At 52.5% G+C, this 18,474-nt stretch overlaps 10 protein-coding genes across 10 annotated transcripts; 5 read left to right on the plus strand and 5 right to left on the minus strand.

Moving 5' to 3' along the window:
* Nucleotides 1-131: 131 nt before the first annotated feature.
* Nucleotides 132-1,198, plus strand: Z520_11432 (uncharacterized protein; the record flags this gene model as incomplete). Its single annotated transcript, XM_016781921.1, has 3 exons — nucleotides 132-437; nucleotides 505-930; nucleotides 1,007-1,198. 3 exons carry the CDS (start codon nucleotides 132-134, stop codon nucleotides 1,196-1,198), a joined length of 924 nt encoding a protein of 307 aa, XP_016626892.1.
* Nucleotides 1,199-1,969: 771 nt separating this feature from the next.
* Z520_11433 (uncharacterized protein) lies at nucleotides 1,970-5,280 on the plus strand (the record flags this gene model as incomplete). Its single annotated transcript, XM_016781922.1, has 6 exons — nucleotides 1,970-2,472; nucleotides 2,528-2,962; nucleotides 3,040-3,305; nucleotides 3,368-3,928; nucleotides 4,263-4,606; nucleotides 4,711-5,280. 6 exons carry the CDS (start codon nucleotides 1,970-1,972, stop codon nucleotides 5,278-5,280), a joined length of 2,679 nt encoding a protein of 892 aa, XP_016626893.1.
* Nucleotides 5,281-5,756: 476 nt separating this feature from the next.
* Z520_11434 (uncharacterized protein) lies at nucleotides 5,757-6,837 on the plus strand (the record flags this gene model as incomplete). The annotated part of the gene is made up of 4 exons (XM_016781923.1): nucleotides 5,757-5,945; nucleotides 6,020-6,156; nucleotides 6,219-6,318; nucleotides 6,400-6,837. 4 exons carry the CDS (start codon nucleotides 5,757-5,759, stop codon nucleotides 6,835-6,837), a joined length of 864 nt encoding a protein of 287 aa, XP_016626894.1.
* A 60-nt stretch (nucleotides 6,838-6,897) lies between these two features.
* Nucleotides 6,898-7,499, minus strand: Z520_11435 (uncharacterized protein; the record flags this gene model as incomplete). Its single annotated transcript, XM_016781924.1, has 3 exons — nucleotides 6,898-7,048; nucleotides 7,107-7,299; nucleotides 7,385-7,499. 3 exons carry the CDS (start codon nucleotides 7,497-7,499, stop codon nucleotides 6,898-6,900), a joined length of 459 nt encoding a protein of 152 aa, XP_016626895.1.
* A 478-nt stretch (nucleotides 7,500-7,977) lies between these two features.
* On the minus strand, nucleotides 7,978-10,156 carry Z520_11436 (uncharacterized protein; the record flags this gene model as incomplete). Its single annotated transcript, XM_016781925.1, has 3 exons — nucleotides 7,978-9,108; nucleotides 9,212-9,340; nucleotides 9,452-10,156. The coding sequence occupies 3 exons, from the start codon at nucleotides 10,154-10,156 to the stop codon at nucleotides 7,978-7,980; spliced, it is 1,965 nt and encodes a 654-aa protein (XP_016626896.1).
* Nucleotides 10,157-10,817: 661 nt separating this feature from the next.
* Z520_11437 (uncharacterized protein) lies at nucleotides 10,818-11,006 on the plus strand (the record flags this gene model as incomplete). The annotated part of the gene is made up of 1 exon (XM_016781926.1): nucleotides 10,818-11,006. One exon carries the CDS (start codon nucleotides 10,818-10,820, stop codon nucleotides 11,004-11,006), a length of 189 nt encoding a protein of 62 aa, XP_016626897.1.
* A 722-nt stretch (nucleotides 11,007-11,728) lies between these two features.
* Z520_11438 (uncharacterized protein) lies at nucleotides 11,729-12,643 on the minus strand (the record flags this gene model as incomplete). The annotated part of the gene is made up of 1 exon (XM_016781927.1): nucleotides 11,729-12,643. The coding sequence occupies one exon, from the start codon at nucleotides 12,641-12,643 to the stop codon at nucleotides 11,729-11,731; it is 915 nt and encodes a 304-aa protein (XP_016626898.1).
* A 674-nt stretch (nucleotides 12,644-13,317) lies between these two features.
* Nucleotides 13,318-13,572, plus strand: Z520_11439 (uncharacterized protein; the record flags this gene model as incomplete). The annotated part of the gene is made up of 1 exon (XM_016781928.1): nucleotides 13,318-13,572. One exon carries the CDS (start codon nucleotides 13,318-13,320, stop codon nucleotides 13,570-13,572), a length of 255 nt encoding a protein of 84 aa, XP_016626899.1.
* Nucleotides 13,573-14,645: 1,073 nt separating this feature from the next.
* Z520_11440 (uncharacterized protein) lies at nucleotides 14,646-15,571 on the minus strand (the record flags this gene model as incomplete). The annotated part of the gene is made up of 2 exons (XM_016781929.1): nucleotides 14,646-15,104; nucleotides 15,149-15,571. The coding sequence occupies 2 exons, from the start codon at nucleotides 15,569-15,571 to the stop codon at nucleotides 14,646-14,648; spliced, it is 882 nt and encodes a 293-aa protein (XP_016626900.1).
* A 772-nt stretch (nucleotides 15,572-16,343) lies between these two features.
* Z520_11441 (uncharacterized protein) lies at nucleotides 16,344-18,123 on the minus strand (the record flags this gene model as incomplete). The annotated part of the gene is made up of 5 exons (XM_016781930.1): nucleotides 16,344-16,613; nucleotides 16,668-17,187; nucleotides 17,237-17,528; nucleotides 17,589-17,779; nucleotides 17,831-18,123. 5 exons carry the CDS (start codon nucleotides 18,121-18,123, stop codon nucleotides 16,344-16,346), a joined length of 1,566 nt encoding a protein of 521 aa, XP_016626901.1.
* Nucleotides 18,124-18,474: the final 351 nt, after the last annotated feature.

Consider the following 18,474-nt stretch of genomic DNA (forward strand, 5'->3'; position numbering starts at 1 on the left):
TACCCTTGTGGTATATCACTGAAGACAAGTAACTACAGGCGAGTATTGAGAGTATCCGTGGTCTCACTGAGGACATCACTGCCCTTGACATATTTCTCTCCAGATCTACTGCGACCGTCAATTCGAGAATCATGGGGGCCTACCCCTTCTCAGTGGGCGTGTCGGATGCCCTCAAAGCGCACAATGGAGTTGATGGCTTTGACCACGGCAAGAGATCACAGTCATCCGAGCTTCAAAATTGTCGTGGTCGCCTTCCTTCGATTCAAGCAGCCCGATTACGCACGATGCTTTTAGAAAGCTGGAAAGATCCGAGCCAGATCTTGGCAACTTGCTGCGCTGACGACGCTTTATCAGCACGGCTGATCGAGGAAGCAGGCTTTCCGCTGATATTCCTAGGAGGCTACGCTGTTTCAGCCAGCTTAGGGCTTCCTGACACGGTATTCGACGCTCTCCATTTTGCAAGAGATACTATAGGATGATGGCTGATGAAGTTGAGGGAGTTAGGGTTACATTGCATTCCAGGAACTTGCCAACAGAATCCAAGAAGTTTCTCGTCGAGTCAATATCCCGATTTTTGTCGATGGTGACACTGGTTACGGTTCATCACCGAATGTCAGGAGGACTGTTGAGGGGTTTGCCAGGGCCGGTGCTGCCGGGGTCATGATTGAAGACCAAACGTGGCCCAAGAAGTGTGGACATACCAAAGGCAAATCAGTCGTCTCGCGTGAGGAGGCCTTTGCGCGTGTCCAAGCGGCTGTGGATGCGCGGAATGAAGGCACGGACATTGTCATTCTTGCGAGGACCGACTCCTTGATTCTCGGATGGGACGAAGCCCTCCTGCGTGCCACCACGTTCGCAAAGATGGGTGCTGATATGGTCTTCATTGAAGCACTGCCAGACCGTCTCGCCATGGAGAAGGCGGCAAAGGAGGTTCAACGCTCCCCTATTGGCCAACATCATCGAAGGCGGATTGACGGAGAACATCTCGGCAAGAGACTTGGCTCAGGCTGGGTTTGCCATGGTGGCATACCCTTTCACCATCGTTGCGGCCAAGATCAAGGCAGTCCGAGAAGCTCTGGAAGGGATGAAAGGAAGCATGACCGTAGGAGCCCCGCCCCAGATATTGAGCGCGGCTGAAGTCTGCGAGGCAGTTGGCTTTGAGGATTATTGGAAGCTCGAGGAGAGATACAAATACTGAGAAGAGTAGCAGGGCATCACTCATCCATCTTCAGGAAATCAGTACAGCTTGAACTTCATTACTACCAGCAGTGCTTGAGTACAGACACACGGTGGTCGTAAGCAGTCGAGGGAGATTGGCGGTTAGTTGCGGCAGCAGGCGGGCCTAGACATCTTCAACACTCTCTCGCCTTGCAAATCCTACCTAGGTACCCAGGTAGTAACCGCCGTAGGTGCCAAACTCTCTAGGGTGCCTGGTGCCCAATTGGCAAGCTCAGTCATTCGAAACTGCCCTAGGGTGCTAAGCGAGGCACCAGCGAGAGCGGGGGAAACCTCTGGCCAGGGGCGGCCGCGCGGGGGCATAGGCGTGGGCTAGACTTAACTGAATGGCCAAGGACCAGGTACCTAAATAACCCACTGTTCACTCTCCAGCTTCTCTGCCTGGGCTTCTCAACCCACCATCATCTGAAGCGAAGCAAAAGGCAAGCCAACAAAGCAGCAACAATTGGATGCAACAAACTCTCCAATGGATAAAATAAACTAATAACCCAGATGAATAGCCAAATGACCAAGAGCTTGGCACCATGACCTTCTCGCGCCGCATTACTTGCACGGCCTGCAGGCAGAACAAGGTCAGCCCTCACCCTTCTCTCCCTAAGATATCTAAAATATGAGCATCCCGCCCAAGAATTTCCTGTCTCTCTGTTTTGTGATGCCAATACTCTGCTGCATGTGAGTTTTAAGGCTGATATATATAGGTCCGCTGCGAGAAAGGCGACGGAACCTGCCAAAGATGTGCAAAATATGGTCTTATTTGCAAGGAAGACCCGAGGTACCACAGAAACAACAGCAACAAGTAGGTGCGCACCACTGGCTATCGGTTGGAAATGTACTCCACGCCGCAAAAGGGAGTATGAAGGTCCCTGACCATGTCTCGTCTTCCAGGAAAATCGACGATCTGGAGAAACGTGTGCAAAGACGTCTCAACGTGGTGGGAGACGTCAGTGGAGCAGTTAACTCCATGTCAATGGATGAGACTGCCCCGGTCTCTCAGCAATTGACCCTGGATCTGCCTGGTCAGCTGCCACCGTCGCGACGAACGCTCCAACCTGCACTGCCCCAGACGCAGATCTCTGTTCCTACATGGCCCCCTGAGACCCCACCAGGAGACTCAGGCCGTGAAGGAAATCAGCAAGCAACCTCTGATGGAGCATGTACTGGAACTCTAAACATCTTTGCTCGACGACTTGGCCGCGTTGAACTGGAAGCAGAACGCATAAACGAACTTTTTGAGACGTAGGTTGCTTCGACCGGAGACCACATCACGCTTAGGATGCTGACATCAGTGAAGTTTCTTCACCTCATATGTTCCGTACCTTTCGTTTCTCGAAAGACGGCCACAAGATTGGTATTTCGACCAGTCGCCTCTGCTATTCTGGGCGATAATCAGCGTAGCTTCTCGACGCGATGGCCAGGACCTCACACTCTTGCGTATGTTGGCTCAGCCTGTGACAAAACTCGCATGGGAGGAGATTGGAACCCGTCAGACGCCACTTTGGACCATCCAAGGTCTCTTGCTATTGTGCACGTGGCCATTTCCAGCAATGTCTCTACTCCTGGAGGACTCACCCACCTGGGCCGACATTGCCATGAGTTTGGCGATCCAGCGAGGCCTGCATCGTCCTGAACGATCAGGAGACTTCACCAGATCAAGGTCTGCGCTGCCTCCAGCAATGCAGTTACAAATGTCCCGGACGTGGGCTGCATGTCATATCACGGCACAGAGGTATGTCTTGATCCTTGACTGCCAATCTTTTCTTCTGAGATGGCAATGATCATACTAAGACGTGTGGTGGAATATAGCGTTGCCTCAACTTATGGACTCTTCAACTCGGCAGCTTTCGACTTTCGATTTTCAGTTTTCGAGGAAGAACAGTTTCAGCAGAGCCTGGCCCCGCCTCTCCGGTGCCAGCTCACCATCCAGAGGTTCTGTGGACGGGCATGCAGAACCATCTTTGACAGTCCAATTGGACTTTCTGGCTCACGTGCCTTGCGTGTTGATGCCTTGATCGATGAGCTAGAAGCGGAACTAGACAAGATAGAAAAAGACCTGACAGGTCAGATCTCCGGTGAGTTTAATTTCTCATGCACCTCATATACCTCGTTCACCAAAACTAATACGGTCACCCAGGCATCACAGAATTATACTATCTGGCTGCGAAGGTGTTCCTCCAAACCCAGCAATTCTTTGGCACCGATATGAATGCAGACTACCGGCAGCGAGGAGTCCTCAAGGCTTATACGGCGGCAGTGGCCTTCATCAGAGCCGCTACATCGGCCCACCGTACAACTTTCCTGTTCGACTTCATCCCCAACTACTTGTTCCGCATGCTTTTTAATGCCACGTGCGTCATCTGGAAGGTCTTGACCTCTTCGTACCGTGAACGCTTGGATTTCCAGCAAGGCAAGGCCGACTTCAACGAAGGTCTCTCTGCCGTGCGGAAATGTTCGATCGAGAACAATGACGTCGCCGGCCGCCACGCAGAGATCCTCGCTCAGCTCTGGCAGATCAGCTGCGGCGATGGCGGGGACAGCTTAGGCCCTCACGACGAGGGCTATCATTTGCGAAGCCGTCCTCCTGAGCTAGGAGTAGTGGATCGCTTTGGAGCTAGCCTGGTGTTCGACTGTTTGTTCTTCTGGCGCGAGCATGTCGGTGGACAACGAAGGATGGGTCTACAGGCTGCGACGACAGGTCAGTATTTGGCGTTGTTTTGCGCTTCTCCCCAACCTACGGCTCTCTTTACTTCTACTTCGGCCACCCCTAAGAGTAGTTTTTATACTCACTCTCAATTAACATAATAGTACCTGTCACCTTGAATCAGAACGATACCCCGAGATCGAGGGGTGCGACTGAGGCAAGCTTTGCTTCTGGGATTCTCCAACCAGAAGAGCTGGAGGGCCAATTCCAGCTCAATTCGTGGGAAGACGTGAACTGGTCTTCGATTCTTGCATCACCTAATGGCTTTCACGACTTCGGGTTATGAAGCGAAGCATTCGCGTGGTTCGTTTCCAACATGTCCGCATAGGACACGATAAGAACTGGATTGATGGGGGTGTAAGGATCTCCTCTTCCGAGCGTATCGCCCAGGGGGAATGCGCTTTTCATGAGATCGTCGATGGAATTGATTCCCAGCAAGGCTCCGCCGGCGACGGCCATTACGTCCATCGAGCGCTTCTGTGGAAGCCGCAACATTATGCATGTCCGATGCGAAGGGCCGGATTTCACTCCTGGAGCTGGACGGGGTGGAAGGGCCGGATTGAATACAGCTACTGTCTCGACGACTGGGACGGCTACCAGGAGGAGGGCATCGAAAGAAACGAAGAAAGACATTCAAAACGGAGGCGAAGAGAGACTATCGAGGAGCAAACCGTAAGAAGAAACTCTGAGATATTCGTCGGCATGGGTCTAGGTAGAGAGGCACGGTTCATCCAGATATCTTCCTCCCGCGCACGGATCAGGGCTCAAATCGTCAGGAAAAACGGCACAAAGGTGGACTACCCCACCAAGATCGATCCGAGCAGTGGAAAACTGCCATTGGCAACCACTGGACGATCCTTGACCGCGACGATACCCCGTTGAAGAATCTCGTCGGCGACGTTGCGAGATACGAATACCCGGACTACTTCTTCCGGACCGACCTTGACCTGTCCCCCAAGTTGAAACAACGAGGCGGCTGGTGCGAGGTGAATTTCGTCAAGTATTTCCCCTGGCTCCGCGACAACTATTCCAGCAACCAGTGGATTATCGATATGGTGGGCGTGCTGGTCGTTTCGGAGAGCTTGGACGTCGTGGGAGAGTACCTCAGAATAGCTTCCTGCTTTCTGCAGCTGAGGGACTGGACGGATTTGGAGCCAACTTCCAACTCGCACAACTTCGCGCAGAGGACCGGAGAAGCCTTGCACATTTACCGGTTTCACAACAAAGGGCGCTGCTCGCAACTCGCCACAAACAGATGGAGAAGGCTAGGAGAACAGAGCAAGCGCAACGAGGCAACTTGGAGACTGCGGGGAATAAGGTCAATTGTCTGGACAAAATCAGATTGATGCGGAAACCTCCCCATACAGGGAATGTCCATAGCTCGAATCGGTGACAAGAGTTGATTCGATGGCCCCAAACTGTCGGTAGCTTCCCGCCAAGTCATTCGAGGCATTATTGCGTGTTTTGATGGCCACGGAGACAATCGTTTGACCACGTCCGGCTCCGGACCCGGCTCCGATCTTCGTGTCCCGTTTTATTGGACTACAAGTTGAACGATCTCTGCTGAATAAATATGTAATAACTCTAGTATCAAATCAGGAAAGTTTGTTCGAGACTTGTAAATTAGTCGTCTCAGTTCCCCGGAAACCACCCCGTCAGAGACCTGCTAGAATTCTAAGATTTTCCCAAACATTTCGTAACCGTGTCCAAGAGAGTCTGACGACGCGTTTGAGGCACCCACGATGCAGGATATAAAGCGGGCAGTCCTCACCGATTCCACACGGCTCTTATTTAAGTACGAGACCAATACACCTGGAGGAAAATGTCCAGCGCACTCGAGACCAGACACCCAACGATTCGCTCGGCTGACGGCACTCAGATTTGGGCAGCTTCGGCAGGACGATCCGCGAAAGATGCACCCGTCATTGTCTTTGTTCCCGGGTTTTCAAGCTCAAGTTTGACGTTCAGAAAGCAATTCCAGGATGAAAGCCTTCTGGCAAAATATTGCTTGGTACGTACCAGGTTCTTTATGCGGTCGAGAGGTCTGGCAACGAGTAACTCTGGGTGACGAAATCAAATCCTCAGATTACCTACGAGCCTCGAGGGCAAGGTCGGTCGGGCCAGCCGTTGGAAAAGGCGGCATATTCGTCAGAGCGCAATGCTGAGGACTTTAAGGCTGTATGCGAGACGTTCGGGGCTACGAAAGTGGTACTCGCAGGATGGTAGGTCGCCACGGTTCTGATACATCCCGTGGAAGACAATAGCCACTAAAGAATGCGGTTAGGAGCTACGGTGGCATTATCCCAGTGGATGTTTTTGCGCACCTGGGGCCCGACTGGATAAGTGGCATAATCTACCTCTCAGGTCTCCCCTGGCGGTCTGCTGTGAGTATATCTTTCTACCAAACCAGCCCATTGAATCCACAATTAATGCACCCATTCACTCACTCTGTGACTTCTCTCAAGCACCCTGAAATCGGCCATCCTTTCGCCTTCGAGGCACTTGGGCCGCTCATACAGCCTGATGCCGCCGGCATCGCCACGAGCCTCGAAGTCGTACTCGACAGCTGCTTCTACCCGCCCAACCGAGATACCATGACATACACGGAGCACACTGCGCTTGCGGGGGCAATAGGGCAGCAGCATCCAGTGGCTCGGACGCTCTTGCTGACCGCCCGGGACCAGGATCCAACTAAGCTACTGGATCACGCGACCACAATGCCAGTGTTGCTGATCATCGGCGAACATGACCGACAGATATTGTGGGAGAATGTAGACGCATTGCTGAAACGACACTTTGTCCGGTACGAGGTCTTGCTCGTCAAGGACGCCGGTCACACGGCGTTTTGGGAGAGGCCCGTCGAAACGAATGTGGCGATCCAAGCTTTTGTTGATGAACTGTGAGAATATCAAGCCTGCGCTGCCATAGATTGATACTTTTGTGAATGACACGCGATTCGTTGCTCAAGCTTCTTCCTCGTTCTCGTCCGGCAAACCATCAGGAACCCATCCGAAGGTGGCGAAGTCGATATAGTATTCTCCCATTCCATCATCGTCGACCTGCACGCCCTCTCGCCTGAGAAGTTCTGCCTGGAGACTCGCCCATCCTGGTGCCCTGAAGTGCGAGCATCAGCTCGTGCTCGCCTTTCCTGCGGAAACACACATGGCCTTACCGGTGCGATATCATGCCTTTGGAGTTAATGACCCGTTGCCACGGAACACTGTCCAGGTTGTAGTGCTCGATAGGGCGTTCATCGGTCCCGGTATCATCGTGCCCCAGGTGGTCCTTGGTAGTGGTGGCAGTAGCGGTAGTAGGCCCTCGGTGGAGATTTGACAGGCAGACGCCCACTTGACGTGCTCTTTGCGCTACGTGTAGAAGTCAGTTGTCCAGACTAGCATGAAGTATTGGGGCCAGTGGCCCATTCTGTTCGCTGATGGAATTGGACCTTACGTGTTCCGAGAAGCGATGCGATGTGTTTGTATGTGGTGACTCGACCCGGGGGTATTTGCTGGATGGCCTCGTAGACGGCGTTGATCCACCACTCTGTTTCTTCCGAGCGAGTCATTGGATCTGGGGGTGAAAGACAGCAAGTTAGCATATAACTTTGGAACAAAGAGCGGCCTTCTCACTGGCAATTATTTATATAATGGTCGTTCATCTCGCGACTTGCGGGTGGCAATATCCCGGTACAATACTTTTAGTACTTGCGCGATAACATGACAATGAAGTGACTCGGACTCGACAATGGATACTAGTTCTCGGTAGCTATGATCACGTCGGAAGTTCTGTCACTTATCCATTAGTCGCCCGTACTGGGTAGTAGGTTTTCTTTTACCTGACAAGGCCGAAAAGGCCCCCGTTGGCCCGTATCTTCGAAGAAACCTTCCATAAAAGGAAATCAAGGCCCACAAAGTCGCATGGCTCTCATTTGTGCTGATTGTCCAATCTACTCGTCATTTGGGAAGATTTCTCACCAAATCGACCTTGCAGGAGGTGTGAAAGGTATTGATCGGTAAACGTAGCCACGGCTAATGCCGTTACATTTAGCCATAGTTTCGGAGCAAGAGATCTGCAGCGCCTTCAAAGCCCGACTTCGCCATCGTTCCACGGATGGTCTTTGCAATGGCTTCGTTCCCTTCCGAGGGGCGGACGTCATGTACGCAATGACTTATGCCCATTGCCGCCAGTGTGCCCAGTACGTGCGTCCGGCTCCCCGCCGAGAGGTGCTTCACCAGCCAGTTTAGGATGCGCAGTTGGGCTGCAAATCGTCCGTCTCCGGGAAGAAGCAGTCGGCCCTCCTCTGCCAGATTTGTCAATGCTATCCGTTGACGTACACCTTCTGGATGTTCGCAAGATTGCTGGCATTCTTCAAAGTCATCGAAGCCTGATCTGCTAGCTACCACGCGGACCGGAGCCTCTGAGATCCTGGGTGCGTGTATGTTCCATGCCATGTTCATTTGACGTGTCTTTAAAGGATCAGGAGGGAAGATTTGACACCGCCTCCACGGACCAGGCTGGGTGTAGTAGCAGCGGCATTCGGTATAGAAAGGCGCGTTGTAGAAATCGATCGCATCGGGAGAGCGGGCGGCACCTGCAAGATTCTTGCGCAGCCGTTCGACCCAAATCAGCACCGTGATGTAAAGAGAAGCGTCCTGCATCAAGGCGAAAGTTGTGTCTTCGGACTGGGGCTGCCCAAGGTCACTTTGGGTACTGGATTCAAGAGGAAAGGGGACATCCAAGTCAGTTGCATCGCTCATATTCAGTCCGTACACGTCTGGGCCCTGAGCACCGTAGATTCCTGGGCGGTAAGAGTCGTCGCCTATCCTGAAAAGCGCCCATTCCAGTATCTCAGAAGCTCGAGGTGTGTTTGCCCACTCAGCACGCCAGAGATCCAATTCCACGGAGATGCATTCTAGCCGGTGCTGGAGAACCTCCACTGTCGATGGAACTTCGTTGAAATCGAAGGTAGAGTATCCAGTAGCTGTGGCATTAGTCCGCAAGGTCCGTTCTTCAAGCAGCTCATCCGTTGCTTGGATAATACTGGGGATTTTCGCCAAGATATCCAGGAGTTTGCTGCGGTTCGTCTTGGATTCGCTAGAGGAGGACCACGGGGTTGTCCTCCAACATTCCTGCTCTAGAAATGTACCTTGACGACGGACTATTGCGCTCGATATCTGCGTTTCCCACTGTCAGTCTTCTAATTCCAGATTTGAAGGAGGCCATGGAACCCTCCTCGAATGTGTGGATTGTTATAATTGAATAGGGGTCAGCTTTTACCAGTGTCATTCTGCAAGACTCGAACAGAGGCAGAATACTGGGGTCTGTGAAGTTCTCGGGGCCACAGTGCTCCAAAATGTGGGCCAAGCCGTGGTGGTGTGTAAAGCGGAGGTCCTTATCAACGGAAACCTGTGCGGCCGGTCTGTCAGCGATCAACTCCTCGGCCCGGCCTGGTTAAGGAGCTACTTAGCGAGGAGGTTGTGCAGGGGTGGGCACTATCGAGTAGTCAACAAGGCTTACCGAGTAAGATCCCATAACAGCGACAGGTTTGACAAGCAGAGCCAATTGTGCCTTGGATACGCTTGAGAGCTTCGTTTGTAGTCGTTGTAGACTTGCACCGTAGAGGCGCGCTGCCGACTGGCGTAGACTTGTGACATGATGGTCTCGGCCGAACAAACCGTATGCCAGGGCGCGAAGGCTGTCGTGGCCAAGGTCGTCGGTTTCTTCGGCCAGATGCTGGCGCATCGGCGTGTCTTGCAACAAGATACTGTGCACATTGATCCAACTGTACGAGTCAAAGAAATAAGTGAAGGAGATGTGATCGAGGAAAGGCAAGAGAGTCGGCTCGCGAGGCGGGCTTATCCTCTGTGGCTGGCATATCAAGATCGGGCGGCGTTCGGGTCTAGACGAGGTATCCTCTCGTCCGTCAGATGGACCGTCGCGCGCAGTCGAAGTCGTTGAAGACCCGCGCTGGGGATGGCTGGCATCTTTTGGCGAGATCGCAATGGCAGGGTATGATGTGCTTTTGTTGATTGTCCTGATACGGAGAGGCGCTGAGTCTGGAGCGGTGACAAAGCCGTAGGTGTGGACGCGTAGCACCTTTTCGTATCCTTGGCAATCGAGGTTTGATTTCTGGCATCGCTTGCAAACAGGTCTGCTCTGGTCGCATTTGACTCGCCGCCTGCGACAGGTGTGGCAGTTTCCGCTGGTTGGTTCCCGTCCCATGGTGACTTGCCACGGAAGCAAAGCTGAGGGTTTCGAGCTCAAAAGACTGAGGTAAGCTTGTGTCAGTCCGCAGACTCGATCTTGGGGTTAATCCCCCGATGTGGCAATGGCGCTAAAGCGCCGGCCCATCGCACCGATGGATCTTCTGTGCATACGAATCTGATTCCTGGATCGCAGTTTGTCCTGCGCACGCCAAATACAGGTAGTCGGACGGAAAGCTCTTCCATACACTCATGCTCCGGATACAGTTAGTGCACTTGTCGCTGGGAGGGTCGGAGGAGTGAGACACGACGCCAGCACGGCTCAAGACCTGAAGCTCCACTCTCCTAAGGACCCTTTGTGTCTCCTGATCAGTGAGAGAAAGGAAAGTATGTTCGAGCTGCTCCGGGATTCACGTCAGGACGAAAGGGACAGCGTGGCCGCTCTCACGGGCAGCATGTCGGATATGCCGTGACACATGGAGTACAGATTCTCCTCCCTTCCTCTCCCGGTCTTACAGAAACTCAAGGAGAGAATTGTAAGTATTTTGACAGAATCGGAACCGGAAATGTGCCAGCATCCCACGCAGTCTGAGTCGACGAGAAGCCAGTGTCAACTGAGCCCAACAGCTCGCAGCATGGTGCCCGACCAGCCTGTAGCTCACGCAGCACTCGCCTTGGCCATGTCTTCCCTTCCAGAGTCTATATTCAACCACAGCTTCCGCGTTTACCTTTATGCAAAAGCCTTCATGTCTATGCCCACGCCTGGAGAGGCCACACTGCCAACAAGTCCGATTGAAATCGGCCCCACTGGACTGCACGCGCTTTTCACGGCTTGGATGCTCCACGACATATCTATCATCGACAAATAGGACTCGACTCCTGAACGCTTCGAGGTTGTCAGTGCTGACCAAGCCGCAAGCCTACTACGGCAGCATGATGTGGACGAAAGATTGACGCGTGAAGCTTGGCTTGCTATGGCGCTGCACTCGACTCCGGGTATTCCGGACCGCGTCCCTGGCATTATCAAGGCATTGCGACAGGCTATTGTGGCATAGTTTGAGGCAATCGAGGTCCCGTCTGCACGCATGAGCGAGGAAGATCGAGAGGTTATCTGCAACGACCTAGCGAGGCTGAATATTGAGAAGGATTTAGGGCAGGCTGTGGTGCGCCAGGCAGTGATCACCCGGACCAAGGCGCCTACGGTTTCGTGGCCGGGAGTGATGCTGCGAGCCAAAGAGGAAAATCCAGACTGGGACGGTGTCGACAAAGCTTTCTGGGACTGTGCATAGGCTTGATGGAGTGCACTGGCAAACCAAAAGAAGTCCCTGTGCGATGGCTCTTTACTTTTTGATCTCATTGTGGTGGTTTAACCTGTTTTCCTATTTTCCTGCAAGAAGGCCATCGTTATCAATCCATCTACTTCCACTTCAGACTACAACACGCCTCGAATGAGTGTAGTTTGATGAAAATTCTGCTTTGTCCTTCTCCGTCACCCAGGCCTGATCACGCATTGCAGCCCAGAGCTTCATGTCCTGCGACACATCTCACCTCAATTCGCTATTCTGAGTACTCCGTCGATGGTGCTTGATTTTCATGTGCTCTTGATGAAATCCAGAATAAGCCTCGAGATCTCTTCCGGAGCGTCCTCGAGACAGAAATGGCTTGCATTGTCCAGATAATGGATTGGAGCATTTGGAAACGCTGCTTGGAAGACCGGGACAAAGTACTTGGCGAGGAGAACCTTGTCGCGGGTGCCTTCTATCATCATGGCAGGCTTGCTGCGTACGGCAGTCCGCGCCTCGGCTGTACCTTGCTCGGCTTTGAACGAGCCGGTAACGATGCTCTTGGGGAAGGCGATAACACCGTGGCATTCGTCGGGCGTGTCAAAGGGCGATGAATAGGCGCGGAAGAAGCTTTCCGGGGCGTCACGACGCTCGAAACCCTGAAGCAGCTTCATGAGCCCAACAATAGCCACACCGGCATTCCGCAGAGTCGCTTCGAAGGTGCCGTCACTGACGGCGCGGTCTGCCCAAGAAAACCAAGCTGATTCTGCTGCATTTCGCTTCCAGCAGTCGTCCTCAGCGGGCATCCCTAAGGAAAGAAGCGTATTCATGACGACGATGCGGGTGATGCGGTGTTGTTGGCGCAGAGCCAAAGCTCCGCCGATCTGTCCCCCCCAGTCGTGCACAACGAGGGTGATGTTGTGAAGGTCGAGCTCTTTGACCAAGCTCTCCAGGTTATCAGCGTGACGGCGAGCCGTGTATTCCACGTTCTGAGGTGTCTCGCTTTTTCCGAAGCCCATGTAGTCAGGGACGATGACCCGGTGCTTCTTGGCCAGTATGGGTATGACCTCGCGGTACAAGTAGCCCCAAGTTGGTTCCCCATGGAGGCAGAGAACAGGTGATCCCTGGCCTTCATCGACATAGTGCATCCGGAAGCCAGCAGATGTCGAATAGTGTGGTTTGAAAGGAAAAGTCCCATCGAAAGTCTCGTTCGCATCAATCATGGTGGAGTGCGATACGATAGCTGTCTTTGTCGTGCTCTGTCACTGTGACTTTTTGGAGGGGATCCATGCTTGTTTATATTCATTATCGGCCGTTTCGTCGGATTGTACGATCACATGCTCAAGCACAGACATGGTTGTCCTGCACAGTTCCGGTTTCAGTATATTTGTTCGAACGTGGCCGAAATGTTTCTTGCCTGGAATCCACCTCGTATCTTGCGTCGCTTTACCGACGGAGCGGTCAATAATTGGCCACAGAGCCGGCTTCACGCTATACCTTCTTTGGTAGCTTTCTTCGAAGTATGAAAATGAACTGACAGGTCCGTCGATGCTAGATTATGAGGTCGAGCACAGGGCAGCATCACCTTCCTGCCTGGAGCGAGAGAATCGCGAGCAGTTTCTCCACACGAGACTTGGCGTTCCGACGAACCTCGGAAGATTGGTGTTGTTGCCTGCGACCTTGAGAACAATCTCAACAGCCCTCTACTGAATGGCAACGTCGACCGAATTCGCTGTCGTTTGCGATGAGTGGGCCGGCGCATGATACACAAGAAGTCACGCCTCCTTCGAGCCCTCGTCCCCTTCTCACCGCTCCTCCAACAGACGAGAATGATGGTTCATCATCGATCCAAATAACTCCAAAGCTCATCACCGACACGCTTTGCTATTAGACCTAGATGTCCTCCGAAACACGAGATTACCACCCTTCGGCTGACACAACGCTCTCTTCTCTGGAAGAGAAGGGACACCACACCGGCGGCAACGATTCCCCCGCCGCTCATCGCCTTGACCAAGTCGACAAGACTGAGCCTGGAGGGACGCTTGAGGTTGACACAGGGGAAGATTTGGTCAAACCACGAGAACTCTTTCTTACCAAGCGGGACAGCAAGGGAGAGGAACAATGGTGGGAGTGCCGTTGGAAGAACGGTTGAGGTCAGGAAAGCATGGAAATGAACAAAGGAAGATCATACGGCAAGACTCCATATTGCGATTACTGCGGGCGCCTTTTCCACCAGCGTCAGATTGCGGAGGTGGGGGTACCGAGGGGCGAGGCCCACCGAGTTGGCATTACATAGGCTCAGACTACCGAGCCGAACTGCGCCTTCGAACTGCTCGGCTTGCCTCGACCTTCGCCGATACAATCATCCCTTTGGCGCCATTATCATCCAGCCGGCTACGATGCATGGTTGGAGGAACCCGTCGCAGTCGTAGTGGGCAAGGCTGTCCTTTGTGCTGCAGGATTGCGAACCCTTAACCATTGGCGGGATGGAGGTCGAGGAGGATTTAGTTCATGCCAAAGGCAGTTGCGTTATGGCCAGAGCATAGCCTACTTCGTCAGCGTGGAGCGAGACTATTTGATTCAGGGGGACACCTCTTATAGCTGCTGAATGCACACTAGAGCTATAAGTCGAAGGTTGATGCATTCGGTCTATCATGGCCAATATATGGAATGGTGGAGATTATCCTTTTATGCTAAGGCAATGTGAAGTCTAATATATCATCTCGCTGCTATGATTCGTCCACGGCAAACCCCAAAACCTACTGTGCTCCCTTCTTCTCGCGGAGCCGCGCGAATCTCGACCTCGTCTCCGTCTTCCAAAAAGGTACGTGAGATGTGGCTTACTTGATTCGAACCAGTCAACTGCAGTTTGACCGGCGCGTGGCCACCTTTGGACATTTCCAACAGTGAAGCAGCCTCCTCGGGCATGGGGCCTGACACCGTCCCTGTAGCTATAAGATCCCCAGTACGTAGCGGACATCCCCCAGCGGTGTGATGGGCAATCATTTGCGCAAAAGAGAAAATCACATGCCTAGTGTTCGTTGTACATAAGGTGTATTGCTGGCGGTCTGCCGCTAGTAGAGCACGGTCAGCCAGTATAGTCTCTCCCGACCATGATATGACTCACGCGTAATACTTGCCTGCAAAGGAATATCAAACGCCGTTCGAGCCGTAGACTCTGTGAGGTAAGACAGAGGTTTTGTTTCCAGCAAGGCTGTCAGCTAGCTACTTGTTGGAATTTTTGATCGAATTCACAAGACTGACCTTCCTCACTGTTTCGACACGATAATTCGCCAGGGCGTCGAGACTGACCACCCAAGGCGACACGGTCGTGCAGAAGTTCTTGCCATTGAAAGGGCCCAGCGAGGGAGACTCCCAACGCTGGATGTCGCGTGCGGACCAGTCATTCACTAGCACGACGCCGAAAATGTGATCTTCAGCCGTATTCACGTCGATCGAGTCTCCCAGCTGCGTTTCCGTGCCGATAAAGGCGGCGAATTCGACTTCAAAGTCCATCTGGCGAGTTGGGCCGAAGACCAGCCCATCTTCAGTGACGTATTGGCCCTTTGGGCGTCGAACCAGCGTATCAGAGACCACGACCGAGGACGCTCGCCCGTGGTATGCGATGGGGAGATGGAAGTAGTTACTGTTCAGACCTATACCGGGCCGGACGATGTTGACGCACTAGGTTGTCAGTCATGACTCGTCACTCACAATGGGCATCCTACATTTTGAGCGTGATACACCCCAACGAAGAAATCTGTATAGTTGGGAATATCGAAGGGCAGCAGCATCTGGACCGTCTCCATGAGCAGCAATGACTTTGTTCGCCGTTCCGCGTCGTTCCTCAAGAGATGCCCATGTTTCGTGTCCTTAGCTAGCAATTCGACAAGAAACCCTCGAACACGGCGATGCACTGTCCGGCCCAGACTGGCGTAGTGATTCAAGCTGCTAGTTTTGAGAGTGTCTTGGTCAAAGGACAATGAGGAAAAGACATTTTCCTCTGCCAGCAGCTTCATATCCAGCACATAGTCGCCGATGGCCACACCAATCCGGGCATCCTGATCGCGGGTCTTGAAAACACCCATGGGCAGGTTATGTAGCTGGAACTCGCTCGAGCGGTGGATCGGGACCCATGACTCGTCGTCCATTGCTTTTTGATCCTGCTTTTCAACTGGCTAATGGATCCAAGTCCCACTACAGTGTATAATAACCCTTTTATATAGATAATCCAGGCGGGCCAAACCCCAGACGTCGCACATATAGTAAGGAGGTGTTTCGAATGGATCTCCAAGAGCACCATCGCCGAAGCAGTCGGTGAAGCCTATTCACCCATGTGACAGGCAAGTAGAACATTTCACATAGTGCGATCGGGAAATTCGGCTTATGGTGATTTGTGCAAGGCGCAGGAAATTTGTTAGTGTGGCACCTAAAACATTTCAGCGTCCGTTTGACCCGCCCATAAAAAGACCAAAACGAACGGCACTTTAGAGAGGATTGCATCATATGATGCTTGGTTCTCGGGTGTCTAAAATGATATTCCGACACGTAAGGGTGGGATATTCATACGATTTTCCAGATAAAGAACTGCATTTGATATGCATTACACACGCAAAAGGCCTGTCGCCATCCTCTGACATGTCCTTGCATAATCTTGGTTCCCACACACTATTGTTTAGAACTGATATCAAAGTCAATCTCGGCGTCGAATTGATCAAGCCAATAATCGAATGACGAGACCTGCTCGCTAGGAACAAGGTACCTGTCGCTGCTGTAGTCAGGCAGACCATCGAATATATTCGGCTCCATCATAAGAAGTGGATTATTAGGTGGACTGTCTGGATTGCTAATCTTTGAGACCTCTTCGATGAGGGATGAAATTGCTCCTGTGGCGCGCAAAAGGGTGGTCACTTATTTGGTTCTTTACGTACACCTCGAAGGTGACTCACCTTCATTTATCGCACCCTGCTGGCTTTCACTTGCCTGTAGTCCAAGATCAACAATTTCGGCGTCGCGCTCGGCCATCGATCCTCGGTTCCACACGATCTCGTTGTGACTAAGGATCGAGGTATGTGCACGGCCATGAACGCATCGATGATTACACAGCTGATCGGGAGTCAAGACCTTCGGCTCGCCATGCAGCTCAGGCCGATCTTTCTCGACGGTCGAGTAGAGGGCCATGACATTGGTGCACTACAAGGCTATCGGTCAGTCATTGGCGTGCAGATTCTTAAAGCTGTTTTTTACCAGAAGAGAAATAAATCGCCAGTAAAGCCCCATTTGTTGCATGATCTTGAGGTTCGCCACAAGGTTGGTCGATACGCGTGCCCGCACCTCTGGATCCGTACACCACCGAAACGGGATCTGGACCGCGCAGGACGCGTAAGCTGCATATCCGATGAAACTGGGAATGCGATCCGGACTCAAGGAAGACTGGAGAATGGCTTTCAGACAAGCAGAGACGGAGCAAGCTCGCTCAAAGGCTTCCTGGGCCGAACTTCGTCGAGCGTAATTTAGTCCCGCTTCAGAGTGGCCCCACGAGAAGAGAGGGACAATGGATGCGTGCAGCGTAGCGAGGCTTTGATGATACAAGATGTGGAGAAGGATGTAGAGTGGTTGCACATGAGTCCAAGAGGACTCAAGGAGAGCTGGTGTGAACTTCCACGCTCCGGGAAGCGAGCTGTTCCAGGCTTCAACTCTTGAGTGCAGGCTCTGAAGGTTGTCGAGTTGATTGTTGCCATTCTTTACCGAATAGTAGATGTCATTCCTATCGCATATAAGCGTGTTTCAGAGGTCCAAGCGATTGTCGTGGTTACCAGATCATCAAAATATCGATGAGCACCGCATAGATACTGGGCTCACTACTTCTTGACATACTTGCATTTGTCTTACTCATAGCCTCGAACTGACTCTCCGGGCAGGGTTTCCGGAGCCGTGCAGTGGCCTGGGAGAAGTTGTTCATTGCAAAATCGGGCTTGGAGCCAAATAGCATCATACATGCACACGCCCAGAAGCGACGTCGTCTCACTTCCACCTCCAGCGGCTTCGCGTTGGGCTCTTGACGCCCCGCTGGAATGCCAAGGACATATGCAATTTGAATTCCATTCCCTAAAGACCAAGCCACAAAGTTAGCAATTGAGCAAAGGCCTCGGATTTTCGATGGCATACATTTGTATATGAAGCTCTTGCGCCACGCGCCCTCGCTATACCAGTAGAGCGCAAGATTGATATAGGTGACAATGTTCTCCTCTCGAGGCTCTCCCAGCTCCATGGTAACCATAGACTCTGCGGAACGTGCCCACTCGCGGCCAAATCCTGCGTCTGTCAAGGAATGATGGCTGGAAGGTCCTCGGTAGAATCTGGATGGTATGAGCTCATTTCAACGAATGGTCTTGAGGGAGGCTGCGTACTTTGACGCAAAAGCACACGCGCTCAACAGAACATGATGATTTGCCGTACCAGCCCTCACTTCTGACAAAAATGTTTCTTGGTGGAGTAGCAGGCTGGCATTGTAGGCATGGCTGAAATAGAGCACGGTAAGATCCAGAGCGAGCGCTTGTGGGATTCTGCAATATCCGGCACCGGCGTTGGTTTGAAAGACCGGGTGAGCTGCGGTCGTCCAGTTAGGCGATGGCGATACGTGTAAGACGTCAGCATTGCTAGTTTCACCAGAGATAGTGTCTCTCGCCGCGCGTTGCAGCATAGGATCCTGCGAATGAGGCACTTGATGTGGGTTGATAGTTGAACCGGACGGCACATCTTCGTAAGAGCATCTATATCGAAGTCGTTGGCATCTTTTACAGCTGCCTAGACCGACCCTGTGACAGCGAACCTGATAGACAATGGTATGTCAGTAATTACTGTCTATGTAGTACAATGTGATGCCAGCAAGGCCCCAATTTCATCCATCCGGAGTCTGAAATGGAACACCCTGGCGTACCTTCTGATTATTGCATCGGTCGCAGGCTTTTCTCGGGCGCCCAGCCATTAGAGGTGCATAGTATCTGCCAGCAGCAGCAGCACTAGGCTCGAGAACAAGTTGAAGGTCGGTAAA

Source organism: Fonsecaea multimorphosa (genome assembly GCF_000836435.1).
Source record: "Fonsecaea multimorphosa CBS 102226 unplaced genomic scaffold supercont1.39, whole genome shotgun sequence".
NCBI lineage: Eukaryota > Fungi > Ascomycota > Eurotiomycetes > Chaetothyriales > Herpotrichiellaceae > Fonsecaea > Fonsecaea multimorphosa.